A 14437-nucleotide genomic window follows, 5' to 3' on the forward strand; every position below is an offset into this window, starting at 1 on the left:
CAGTTCTAATGTTTGTTATCTTCTGTCACTGGTTTTCTGCCTCCTCTTTTCGGAGGTAATTTTCTGGTTTTGTTTCATACTGTTTTTGTGATATGACATAGTCCCAGTTTTTCCCATACTCACATGACTGTTCTAACACTCAGGATCTGGAGGTCTATGGTGTTTTCTTTCCTTTATTAGACATCATTAAAAATATGGTGACACTGATTGTTTACTTGCCTCCTTAGCCAGTGTAATCCAAACAATCTGAACATGTTTCAGATGTATTTTTCTTAGATTCACTATTTTTTTTTCCTTACAAAGTTTTCTCAAACCTCATCTTTAGTTTATAACATGGTCATGGGACAGAAATTTTCTTTGTTAATGCCTGTAATATAGAGAAAATTCAGAGAAGAAAGGGTAAGGTGTGACAAAATAGATAATGCTGCCAGTCCACAGAATAAGATACCCTTCCTGTTACGTTAATCAAATGCAGATTACATGTGGTACGGGGTATGGTACTGTCCCTAGAACAGGATGGTATATTTCTGATGACTTGCAGGTTTTGTCTGAAGCAGCAGATTTGATATCTGAGAGAAATTTTCAGTTCTTGTTAAACATGTTCACATTATGTAACTGTGAGCCATTTCATATACAAGTAAAGCCTGTCATACAGAAAACTATATTCTGGAAATGGCTGGTATCCCCACTGTCCCTGGGACTAGCTTGTATTATAATGAAGATTTCTGTTACTGCTGCAAAAAGAATATAGTTTTAAAGCTATATGAAGTGCAAAATAAGGTAACCTAAGGCAAACACCCCTTCTTTCCATGAAATATGGGAGGAATGAGGTGAATCCACTATGGGATAATAAGGCGATTGAGATGACATTCTTGATTAAAGTGAGTGAAGGAAGGCAAGTGTATAGGAGGTAAAGGAAGGAAATTTGGGCAGTTTAAAGTAGAGCAGAATACAAGAGATGGCATATGATTTAGGTAATGCATAAAATTAGAGGTCCGTCTGGAAGCTGAACATGGGAGTTGGAATTTTTCTTGGATCCTGCTGTAAGTACATTCTGCTAGCACCATTTCTGTAAAAAGAAATGACCCATTATATGAACAGTTTTCCTATATGCCTGCTTGACTTCCATAATTAGTACCTACATGCAATCCATTTTAATTAATCTCATCTAAATTAGGTCAGGAATAAAGAACTGAGTTCAGAAAAGGAATCCAATGTTATTTATTATTGCTGTTTGTAATAATGCACTATGGTTGGTGTACTAATTTGTTGCTAAACCTCTCTACATATTGAGCTCATTTATTGCAGTGTAATAGTCAAGAATTGCAAAATTCTTTGCAGTAAGTTAGTAGAATAGTTTATATGTTTAAATGGATTAATGCCCGAAAGATAGCATAGAGCTGGGTCTGCCAAATAAAAAAAATAAATAAAAAGAAGATATGAAAGGCCAATGAATTGTTCCTTAGAATCCATTATATTACGGTACAGATAGCCTGAATACGAAGAGCGCATCTACTCTACCTTGAACCAAATTCAAAGGCTGTCGATATTAAAATGTTACTTTTATGGCTGGTGTTGCAAAGCAGAGTACAAATACATGTACTCATCAAACTGCATTAATAAAATCTAGCTTCTCTTTCTTACTCTTAATGTATACTAATACATTAATATCAAGAATACTAGCAATAATTAGGAAAAAAATGCTTTCTTGATGAATAAAGCTGGCATTTAGAACTGGAGTTTAGTCACAGATGAAGGGAAGACCTTTTAATTGTCTTCAGGTAAGCAGTTCAGTCTAGGGTATGAAGGGATTTCTCAGAAGCTCTGTTACTTCTACTTAAATATAAAATAATTTGGAGAATGTGTTGTGGTTTAAACCCAGCCAGCAGCCAAACACCACACAGCCGCTCACTCACCCTCCCCCGCCCGGAGGATGGGGGAGAGAATTAGAGATTTGTAGGTTGAGATAAAAACAGTTTAATAATTGAAATAAAATAAAACAATAATAACAATAATAGAAAATACAAACGGGTAATGCACAATGTGATTGGTCACCACCTGCCAACCAATACCCAACTCGTTCCCAGCTAGCGATCCTGGAGAAGCCAAGATCCTGAAATGACAATCCTGGAAGTGAGAGAGAAATGCCCCGCTTCCTGGCTGACCCTCATCTGTATACTGAGCATGATGTTACGTGATATAGAATATTTCACTGGCCAGTTTGGGTCTGTTGCTCAGGCTGTGCTCCCTCCCAGGTTCTTGTGCACCTGCACACTGGCAGGACATGGAAAGTTGGAAAGTCCTCGATCTCTTAGCAACAACTGAAAACATCAGTGTATTACCAACATTCTTCTTATGCCAAATCCCATACTGAATCCAAAGCACAGCACTATTCTAGCTACTAAGAAGGAAAATTAACCCTATCTCAGCCAAAACCAGGTCAGAATGGCTTAAGGAATCTGGTTTTAAAATTAAATTTGCAAGGGGACAATTTTCCATTTCAATGAGTTTCATGATATTTGCATCAGGTGAGAATTGCTTCAGAATTTCAAAATAGGGCTATTTACACCAGATAGTTATGTGCAGTTATTGCATCCTAATCAGTAATGCCATGTAGTGTTCATCCTAGCTTGCAACTTAATTTTCTTGATGCTGGGAATGCAAAAATTCATAATAATGACTTTAGTTATATCTTTTTTCTTTCATTCAAGAATTAGAGATGGGTGGGGTAGGGAACTGAAAACATTACTGTCTCTAAATAGTAGAAATGCAAAGTTGTTGTAGTTACTTTTTCACCTTTAAATAGTCTTTCTCTAAAAAGATGGATAAATAAGATTTTTAATGTAGAATTTTACACAGAGATGTGTAAAAATTTTGTAAGATTTTCCTAGCATCTAATTCAGGAATACTCTTACATAAGTACCTACATGATTTATTTTTAGCTTTTTTGGAATGGAAATTTTCTCAGTAGTGGTACTTGTGTTATATTGATATGGCTTTCTGTACCAACGGGTCCTTTGAATTTCAGACATATATATTTACTGCATCAGTTTTCTTTCTCCAAACTGTTTCCACTTCGCAAGTCCTATATTCCACAGTGGAGTCTTAAAAGCAGCTTTTCTGAGATAATGTACAAATATCAAATCAGCAGTTCTGAAAATGTTCTCATTGCAAGTAGTCTTACTTCCTGACCTCAGTGAAAGTATAAGCAGTTTTTGTAGTTCTGTGCCACTATGCTCACCTGGCACAGCTCCTTATTTTGGGAACTGTTTTTTGTAGCCTTTCTATACAAAATGATGGCAGCAAAGGTTAGCCCCTTCATCTTCTAGAATTTTATTTCCCTGAAAGAGCTCAGGACATGATAGACAAGACACTAGAAATTATTGGTTGAATGGTAGTTCACCCTAGACTGAAATGTTTTTCCAGGCACAATAAAGCTTATCTGCAGTAGTGCCTGTTAAGACTTCTCCTCTAGGTAAGTCATCTGCAAATTTAATTGCTAGTGACACCCAGAGAAAACAGATACATTCCTGAACATAGCCTCAGTGTTCCATAAGCAACAAACTGACATAAGTGAGTCAGTGGTTTCATCTTGACATGCTTATCAATGCACCAAACATGATGCTTCACTGTTACCAAAATGGGATTGTTCTGTGGGGAAGATGAAAGCAAGCAACAAGAATGGTTGAATCTGGCTATTTCGCATGCAAAACATTGCTTCCAACTGTGGAGTTCAGAGATTACTCTTAGCCTTGACATCTGGTTAGTGTAATCTTTGATATCTTGCAGCTGGGCAACGTGCTTTCCTCTAGGTCTCACTCTTACAGTTGCTCGGATAGCTGGTTTATGTGATCTGCTACCCTTTTGAAACTTAATTTGTTAAATTCTGTTAAATTCTGAGGTAAGTCAGTTGCACTTGAAATTACAGCTTGTTTTCATTGGAGTAGACTAAAATACACACACAATTTATAATCAATCTCTCCTCTTGGTGAGAACTTGCTATGAAATGCCCCTATTTGAAAGTAGTCACAGAAGGGTAATCTTCACAATGTTACACAGTGCAAACATCACTGATGTGACAGTGACAGACAGCCATAAATACAGTTATTATTTCTTTAAAAACCTAATTTTTGTGGTAACCTGTCTCATGCCTCTATCAAGGGATGTGCGATATTTTTTAAAAGTGAGGGTGCTTTGTTGAATGGGAATGAATGTATGCACGTAAACATGTGTTTAAGTTATTGATTAATTGCATTGTCAATTTTTTAAAAAAATAGAGGAATGAAGTATCTGTTTCTTTACTCCACATCCTACGCTGGGGAGTTTCCCAGCCTCCCAATGGTACCTAGCTGACAGCTGCTTTGAGATGCAGCTATCATCATACCTGCACATATTGTAGCTGTTACCATAAGCAGGTCTAAGAATTTTGTTTTCCGTCAAGAACAGTCAGACTCATGGTACAGATTCTACCAAACGTTACTGACAAATAAAATGTCAAGAAGTAAAAATATGGAGATGTAAAAAATTTTTTTTTTAAACTGCAAACCTTAAAATTCACTAAAGCATTTAAAGAGTATCAAATTCAGGTATCTGTACTAGGGTTTCTATTAAAGAATAAAGTCCTTTTAAATTAAAGATGTTCTTTTATACTGTAAATTTTGCATCACTGAGCATGTCTTACTATACAAAATATATTTTCTTGGAACTTGCTGAATTACTGTGTGTATTGAATGGCTGTGTACATTTGTCTCCAGCTTCCTCATAACACATGAATGTCTGGCTGGTGTTAATGACAGCATTCATTAGTGAGGTTCACATCTCTTCTGGGAATCAGTTTCTATGTGTATGTTAGAACAGCTCTTTGGTTTTGTGTTAGATATAGTGTAAGAAATGTAATTAAGAGAATGATGACTTAGGTGCAGGCTAGTCCTTTTACATAGGTAGGTGCAGTGAAAGGAATAGGAAATTGTTTGGACTTTCATTATCACTTTATTATTTTTTACTTTGAAAAAAAGAATTGTGAAAAATATAAAGAAATGTATGTATGTATTATAAGTATTATATACTATTTATTCACATTAGATACTTTATATATTTATGTTTATTTATTATAATTTTTATATAGTATATTATTTAATTTAGAGCTCTCCAACTGGTTTGTTACATTCTTGGTAGTACTTTTTCCCAGTGAAGACTTCTTCTATTTCTAATATATTAAAAATATATTGAATTGTAGAATGGTTTGGGTTGGAAGGGACCTTAAAGACCATCTAGTTCTAACCCCCCTGCCATGGGCAGGGACACCTTCTACTAGGTCAGGTTGCTCAAAGCCCCGTCCAACCTGGCCTTGAACACTTCTCTGGTTGTGTTCTCTGGTATACCAACTGGTTTTTTTTAACGTACATATGAAAACCATGTCTTAGCATATTCTGGTTTTTTTCCACTGCTTTCCATGTAAATCCCAGTTTCTTAAATTTGTGTTGGTTTACAAGGAATTTTATCTGGTTTTAGTTTGTGGCTAATGACTCTGTTTATGCCTGGCTGGTATATTAAACAGTGCTAATGCCAGTTTGTCAGTTGTTACAGATTTTCTCCTTGAAACCTTCTGCTACAGATGGTTTTTTAGTTATTTATGTGTGCCAGCCATGGATCTTAGTTATTCCTTCCTGAACTTTGTCTCCTGAGAACTGAGATTTTAAATTGAGTTTGAAAGGATGGTCTTTTGGCTGGAATTTTCAGTAAAGGAAAGGATTTTTTTTTCTTTGCTTTTGAAGCAGTTCTGTAACTACCAAGGTATTTGTGCTATTAACTTGTGTGGGAATAGCCAAGATACCATGATGTAAGAAAGTGTATAAGCTACCTGTTGGTTTTAATTTAGTAGATGGATTCTGCACAATGGTGCCTGGCTATTGTTTTTCAAAAGTAAAATATTATAGTACATGTCTCTTGGCATGATTTTGGATTGGATTGTGTAGTCTGGTTATACGCAAAAAACATAGAATACTTGTTAAGAGTTGCATCTTAGGTGCATGTAAATTAGAATAGTTCCTCCAAGTGTGCTCAGATTTCACTGGGTAGTATTTATTGTCCTCAGTCAGTACACAGTCATATTGTTTTTTCCAAGGAACTACCAGGTCAGGCTGTTGTACCAAATAAAGAATACGCCAGAGGAAAAGTTTGGCAGCTCAGCAGACATTTATTTTTGCAACGTGTAGGTACTAAAACTTTCATTCCTTGACCTTGGGACAGAGTTCCAACTGCTGGAGTTACTGTTGTGTGAGAACAAGCAGCCCTTTGGGCTGCCTCACATTCCGTGTTTGGATGATGCAGTGATTAGAGCAGATGCTTTCTGAGAATGATTTTGTAAGCCCTCCCTGAATTTACCTGTATTAAAATTTGGGGGTTCAAACACCTCTTAATCCCAAATTTGCTCAGTTTGTTGTTACTTGTTAAAGGCACGTGTGAGAAACTCTTACCAACATCAGTTTGATTATCTACAATTTTTATTGCTCATCTGATCTGCATTACAGAGTTTGTAACTGCGTATATTGTACACACATTAAAATACATAGGTGAATAGGGAAGTATTTTTATGTTTTGACAATAGAGAATAAAATCAGAGAATAGGTTGCCTGACCTGCTTCTAGGCTTCTTTGTAGTACGTAATGGAAAAAATTTACCAAACTGTCTTTCATTCTATTTTCATTATGGATATCCATCCGCTTTGGCATCCTTTTATGTTAACAGGGTTCTCCCAAAGCAGAGGGTACAGAAATACAATCTGTAGTTTGTTACAGGGTTTGGACTGGAAATCTGTAGAAGCCGTTGCAAATCTTCAGCTAACGCAGGAGGTGGGTGAATGGCCACTTCTTTACTGCAGTTGCAAAAGGAGATACTTAATAGTAACTGCTACTTGTGATGGGGACCATTCTGTTTAAGTACTCGGTACAGTCTGTAAGCACATATACTTTAAAGGCATACTGTATACTATTGTTTCTTCCTGCAGATCTCTTTATTGCCATTTTCACCTCGTATTTTATGCCTGCATGTTTTGCTTGTATCCCTGCTTTTGTAGCAGAAGTTAACTGAATAGTATTACCAAAGCAGTGCTGCCATTATTGCTGTGATTATTTCCAGTTAAATTGATTTTTAAAAGCAGTTGCATCAATTTTAATTCTGTTCTAAAGAACACAATTAATTTCATGTTGGGGGGAAGAATGGGGCTAAACACTTGTCAGTTTTAGAAGAGGCTGCATCAGTGGGGACCAGTAAAAAAGCTCCAGCGGCGGGTGGGAGTTGCCAGTTGTAACTTGTAAATTTAGACTTGAAGAATCTTATGGCTAATCTTTGTACAAGTCTTATGCTGCAGTAGTAAGGAGGTGACTGAATCTGTCTGTGAATTTGTTACTTTAGCCACTAATTGTTCTTATCAGGCCTGCTTCTGACACTGCCTTTGAACAGTGCCTGTGCAGTGGCTTTCACTTCATCTGAGGGGTTTTTGATGCTGGAATGATACCAATAGTGGCAAAGTCCTGTAGGAAGAGATCTGGTAACTTGAGAAAATGCTTGGTCATTGCAGCAGAGAATGATTTAGCATGTACTGCTCCTATCTTGGGATAAAGTTTTCTGGTTTAGGTATAGAATGGGAGGGAGGGAGTATTTTGTGGCACTTTGTGAATATAGAGGGCTGTGTTCACTTTTTTTTAAAAAAAACAAAGCCATTACTGTTAGCTGTATTTTTTCAGCAGAGCCGTTACAAGGTTTTTCTGTCTGTTGGGTGAGTCACAAGCTTCATGTGTATGAGTATACTGTCAATATTGCTTTCAATCATTGAGTATCCCTTTGTATCTGGCAAACCGATTTGCCTTTTTTTATTTTTCTGAAAAATTAAATTTTTGTGTTTTGTACGACTAGTTATAAATATTTAGCTTAAGACTTAAGCCTGTTTCAGTTTTTCTCTAATTTATAAAATAATTGGTAAATCCAATGCATTTATTGCTGGGAATTTGAAGCTTTGGTGTTTTTTCCAGTAGAAGAGAATTTGTTAGATCCATTGCCGTTATTATTGTACCATATTTCAGGACACTAAAAAGGCAACTTTAACAATAACTTTTTGAAGTTCTTCCTTGTAACCTTTTCAGGACAGTAGCAGCACTATTATCTCAACACTATTTAGCAATGTTCAATTTCATTTCTTTTAACTTTTTAAGACAACATCTGGGGAAGATGTACGGGACTTCACAAAGGTGCTGAAGAATAAGTTCCGGTCAAAGAAGTATTTTGCAAAGCATCCCCGACTTGGCTACCTACCTGTGCAAACAGTATTGGAGGGTGACAACCTTGAGACGTAAGCTTGATTATAGAGTAATTGCTCCTGGGATCACTGGCCTATTCCATTAAAAACAAAAAAGTGAAACCCAAGAAATAATCAACAGCAGTTGTAGACCCTTATGCTGTATTATTTTCTATGAATTGTTTCACAATATTTGCAGATCTTGCCTATTTTTGAAAAAGTAACATATTTTATACTCATTTTTATAAGCTTTTTATCATAAACCCATGGACTTTAGCAGGTAATGTTGGAGGGGGCTGAATGGCTGTTTTACGGAGAACACTTTTATAGTTTTGGTGAGACTGGGCTTTTGGAACTGCACTGCTTATTTTGTTATGTCAGAGTCCCTGGAGTTAGAAATCTCTAAGCTAATTAGGTTTCTACAGGCTTCAGAAATATAGGTGGCCTAATAAAAGAGAGCACTCTCAGTGTCTCCACAGTATTACATATGGTGCTGGCAGAAATACTCCACTTTATTTACTTACTTGGTAGTTGTCAGCAAAGGGCACTCTTGAAAGAACAAAATTAAGATGTGTTGACAGGGTGCTAGAGGTAGTTTCATGGACTGACTCTTCTTGACATCCTGGAGTCTGCAGTACTACTGTATCGTCTGAACACAGCACTGCAATGGTGAATGTGAAGCTTCAACCTATATGCTCTGCTTGCATGCAATAGCCCAGTGCCTTTGTCCATGCTGTTTTCATGACCAGATGACTGTTCATTTTATTTACAATAAGCAAACAAAACCTGCTTATTAGTGGTTTAAGAAACAGGAGGAAGTAATCTGAAAACTGGCATTATTGATGGCCTGGCTTCTAAGGAAGCAGCACACATTCAAATGTTGAAATGTTACTCACCAGAGCAGTTGTGGGGCTTCCTGACACAGGAAGGCAAAGCTGCTTTGATGTGATTAAAGTTTGCCAATGGTGCCAGAAATTGGAATGTCAAAACTGTAATCACAGGTCAGGATAAAACTCTTGGTCCAGTCATGTCAGAAATACACAGATAAATTGCCAGCATCATGCTGAGGAAACCATTGGTATTGGTTATCTCCCCTGCAGGTGGCAAAACTCAGTAATATGTTCCTTTAAATAAAAAAAAAAAAAAAAAAAAGAAAAAATGCTAAATAATTAAAGTGTCAGAATGTAATACAATAGGTATTTACCGCTGATTATTTTTATGCAGAAGGAAAATAAGCATTGATAACTTTGACTGATGGTGGAGTTTTTTGTTGTCAGTGGTGGTTTTTTGCCCCAATTTTTCTATTGTAAACATATTTTCTAGTTAGTTTAAAATGAAAGCTTCAGTACTTGAGCAGAATTTAGATGAGCTGAGCATGGTTTACGAACTGTGGTTCAATCAATAACACTGATTCAGTATTTTTTTAAAAATTGATTTTTATTTAACAAAACGATGTACGTAAGTCAGTTTCATGTCTCTCCATGATACATGGCAGTATCTGTTGCTGTCTCTTTTCTACATCAATTGTTGCTGTTTCACATAATCTGGGTGGGTTGCTGGTTAAAATATTTTGTGTTTCTCCAGCTTTCTCTTGCTTAAATGGCACTAAAGTTTTTGTTTCATAGTTTCTTTCTTTCTTTCTCTCTTTTTTCTTTTTTTTTTTTTTTGTCTTCCTTACAGTCCTATCACTCTCATCAGTATGTGGCCAGAGCAATATGAGTGAGTATGCAGAACCCCTCTGTCTGGAAAGCTTAATATAGTGGTGGTTTTCTTCTAGCTCAGTTGCAACTAATCTGATGTGCATGAGCTATAGGGCATGGCTGACCCGAAGCAATAACCCCCTCGGCTATATTGTGAATTTATTTATTTGTCATCAGTCTAACTTTCTTTAAAAATAATGTTGTCTATATCATGAATTGCTTTAGATACCACTAATTTTTTTTTTTTCTTTAAACTAGTCCTTCCCAGTCTCCACAGCTGTTTCACGATGACACACACTCCAGGATAGAGCAGTATGCTACTAGGTAAGAGATGCACAGTTTCTCACCAGTACACTGCGTTTTGTGATTGATTCCTGCAGATTTTAATACACTCTACTGGCTGGGCATTATTTATTAAAAAGAAATAATTCTCTGTACTCTGAAGTAAGTAAAATGTTTTTAAATCGTTAGCTTCTGAATACAGTCATATTAAATGTAAAATAGATGTGTTAAATCTATCATCTGTCACGTGGAGTGGAAACTGTTGTAGAATTACTGTGTGTTATTTCTAAAATGTGCTGTTTTCCTCTTATTTCTTCATTTTTAACCTTTAAAATAAAGTTAACTTGATGAATATATAATTTTTCCCTGTAGGATTTTAGATTCAGGGTTTCATTTTCTTCTGTGATAAGCTGACAATATCCATTACCATTGACTTTTAGCAGAGCATATAATAATTACAGATGGTTTATGTTCTGGCTTTTATGGGGTCACCCTAGTCCTTTCATGATAAAATGTCTCTTATGCAAAGTCCATCTCAATGCTTCTGTGTTTTGTTGAACTCTCCTCCATACTTTCAGAGCCTCGTGACAGTAAAGCACTAACCAGAGGTACCCTCTCAAAAATAAGTAACACCACCCAACCTTTAGGCAACACAGAAATTGATCCATATTGCCATGAGAACTGACTTGGTTTTGCTTTGTATGTTTTTATTGTTGTATCTGATCTCCACAACTATTAAACAATGTTAACTTTTTAAGCTTTTTGAATAAGAACTCAAAGCTTATGTTTAAGTTAACTGAATTCTTATTTATGGGCATGATAAGAAAGCTTCAAAGCAGTTTGTTAAATACCTAGGATACGCTACACACGATCTTTGCAGCAAGGGAAAAATAGAGCAGAAACTAATGCTGAAGGGTTACCTATTGTCAGCCTCAATGTTTTTTTTTCCCCAACAATAAGTATTTTCATCCTTCATTAGTAGCATAATACATTGTCAAAGGCAAAGTTGTAGTGCTTTTCAGTTATTTGGAACATATCATTCATATAAATCACCCAACGTTTCTTTGACTTTATAACTTAGGCCATGCTGTAATCAATTAAAACCCATGGAGCAAATAAATAGAACTTCTCTAGAAAGATGCAAGAATTTTCTGTCTCCCTGTGTTCTTTTTTCAGCCTGTGGTGCCACAATACTGTGGCTTTTTGTGCCCAGATGAAGCTCAAACTCTGGACTCGCATTAAAGATCTAGGTGAAATACCCGTTTTCCCTCTCCTCCCCTTCAGCTCTTACCAGTTCTGCTCTGGATTAGACTTGCTGAAGGTGGACCATGCACGGCTCAGGGCTCCTTCAGGATGCACAGCTAAATCTGTACCTGCTGTGTGCAGACATTGGTTAGCAAAATCACAAACTTAGAAAATACTAAGTACTACATAAGTAAGCTATCTAAAACTATTAAAGATGGTTTTTCCTCTAGTAATAAAATCTAAAAAATGGAGACATAATTCTGTATCTTTCATATAATTTTTATTGTGTGCTTTCTAGTTGGATCTGTTATTATGCATATTTCACATATAAACTAGAAAATATTTTTCATTGTTCTGATCTTTTCAGCTAAGCTTCTTTCAAGAAATATTATCAGGGCTTCCCTAATAAAACTGTGCCCAGCAGAAACAGGGCTTAAAACCTTTACTGCCACTGATTGAAGAACATTCCACTCTGTTTTCTGTTAACAAAGTCCCTTAAGTCCCCTATCTGCCATCAAGTACTGTCTCCCCCTTCTGTCATGCTGTGTCACCTCTGAGTTGCCTTTCTCAGCTTTCAGTTTGTATCCTGCCTGGAAGGCTCTTTGCAACCCTATAGTCTCTTCCCTGTCTCCCTCTGTTTCCTCACCAAGGCTTGTCTCCTGGTTCCACGTGCTATTCCAAGCAAATCCTCACTAAATGATGGAGATAGAAAACATGATGATAAATGGTAGAATCTGCATTTGTCTGTTTGGGTATCTATTACTTCCTAAGAGATTTAGGGCAGGCTTCCCTCTCTGAAAAATACTAGGGTTTGTACTATGTCCCTATATGACAAAGGGACTGTGAAGATTAATTTTGAAAATTATGTTTCATCAAAGACTTAAAGATGCTGAGCTAAGCAGCATTACAAAGGTGATTTGTAAGCATGTTACTCACCATGAACTAGATCTGTTTGAGATGCCGCGGAGCAGAGATGATCTGAATGTCTTTAGTAAGGAGCTTGTCCTTCCCTTCAGGGGAGTGTTGGAGCACAACATTCTACCCCAGCCATGGTGGGATGAAGTGACCAAGACAACTTCATCCTGTGTGTGCTTTTGTTTATCCTCCTTCAACCCTGAGGAATATTAACAAATGTACAGATAGGAAAGCTTCCTCCATGCTAAAAGACAACACCAGAGTTCCCGTTTCTATAGGGCCTTGCATGTTGCTTTCAAAAAGAGGTTTGAAGATGTCTATAATAATGCATAACACACTTGCAAAAATATGTGTGAAATGAAAATATCTTTATAGTAAAGGAAATAGCTGTATTTGGTGCAGTCCACTATATGTGCACAGCACTGAGTGTTCCTAGATTTTTATGTATGTGTCTTACATACGTAAGGTATAGCTTTCCTAGAAACTTGAATATGCAGAAAATTTGTGCTGTGATTTTGAAGAGCTGTATAGCCTTATATGTACAGTATAATAATCTAGTCCTTTTAGATTAATTCCTTCCAAAACGAGGAACCATAGGCAATGAATCCCTGTAATTACACTGGGTTTTGTGTTGTTTTCCAGAACTTGTCTGTCCACAGTGTGGTGTTATTTGCCAAGCATAATTTCAGATGTTTGATGTGCTATACTTAAAAAGTATTCATCCTCTTTTGTTAGTCCAGCTTTATAAAATTCAAAAAGAAAACCATCTGTGAAAACATCTCTTTAACTAATTTTACCAAGAGAGTTGTGGTGATGCTAATGATAATTATACTAGAGACAGAAAATGTACTTGTTCTTTGTTGTTTGGCAAGTAGAATTAGTTAATCATAGCACAAGTTGCTCATAAAAGTCCTCTGGATTATAGGTTTTTGTCACAAAATCTAGGAGTTTATTCCTATTCATGTATACCACAATTGCCATATCTAAGCTGTTTCTAAGTAGAACCGATCCTCATGCTGCCTCTGTTTAAATTGTGCAGCATGTTCCCTGAAAGTCGTTGTCTTTCCCTGCCTTTCAGGCTTGCGCAGATGGAAAGGACCAATGGCTCCTTCCTCACAGACAGTAGCTCCACCACAGGAAGTGTGTAAGTAACTCAATTAAGACTGCCAGGAACTTTGATTATAGATGCATGGTATAATCTTCATCGGTTGTAACACAGGACTTAGTCCTAGTGTAAGTAGCTAAGTATGACCCCAGAATGTATGGCCTGCATAAATTTCATTATTCCAAGCACCAATTGTAGAAATTGGTGATGTTCGTGTGATGCTGTATGGGAATTCTACATTTATCATCCATTCTGCTTCAAAAGTGAGGATATTTCATACAACTGGAAAAAAGTCACAACTCTACAGGTTCTAGTTTGTATTCCTTTTCTTATATTTATCCTTTATTTTTATTCCTTTTTTTTTATACTTATCATAGTATAAAAGAAGATAAATCCTTCTACGTCAAAGTGGACAATGGAGTGGGTCAAAAGCTTGTGGGTCAAAATTGTCCCAGGACAATTTTCTCATTGAAAAAAAATCATCTATATTTTGAAGGTTCTGCAGAGCCAAAACAGTGCTGCTACTTCTTGTTTATATTTGTTTGCTGGTTGCTGATCTATCTGTGTGTACTTGGGGATATAAGCATAGTCCTACATATTTTGTCAGTGCCATTTTCTTTTTTGAATTATGTGTCACTTATTGTAAAAACCTTCATTAAAATGCACTGATGAACCTGGAAAGCATAGAACTGCTTGAATTACTGATGAATTAAATATGATTTTTTTCAATGTAAAACTAAATGAACGTTTTAACCTCACTGTATGATCGGTTCTGTTAATTAAATCAGTGTAGTAGGATTCTGCCTCATTGAAGTTATTAATGAATGTCATCAGCATTTTTACAGAGGAAGCAGAAATTTTTCTTGTTCAGCTTTAGTTAGAAAATGCTATTTTTAA

The 14437-nt window shown here is 36.3% G+C and overlaps 1 protein-coding gene across 6 annotated transcripts in view; it reads left to right on the top strand.

The window, feature by feature from the left end:
* UTRN (utrophin) overlaps positions 1-14437 on the top strand; it is a 387283-nt gene that overhangs the window by 352514 nt on the left and 20332 nt on the right. For 5 of the 6 annotated variants that reach the window (XM_074818672.1, XM_074818673.1, XM_074818671.1 and 2 more), the window contains 4 exons: positions 8211-8347; positions 9974-10012; positions 10252-10317; positions 13514-13579. In XM_074818672.1, coding sequence (XP_074674773.1) covers positions 8211-8347; positions 9974-10012; positions 10252-10317; positions 13514-13579 — 308 coding nt within the window. The remainder of the gene's footprint in view (positions 1-8210; positions 8348-9973; positions 10013-10251; positions 10318-13513; positions 13580-14437) is intronic. The other variant, XM_074818674.1, reaches the window with a different exon arrangement.

The sequence above is a fragment of the Strix aluco genome, chromosome 3 (genome assembly GCF_031877795.1).
Source record: "Strix aluco isolate bStrAlu1 chromosome 3, bStrAlu1.hap1, whole genome shotgun sequence".
NCBI lineage: Eukaryota > Metazoa > Chordata > Aves > Strigiformes > Strigidae > Strix > Strix aluco.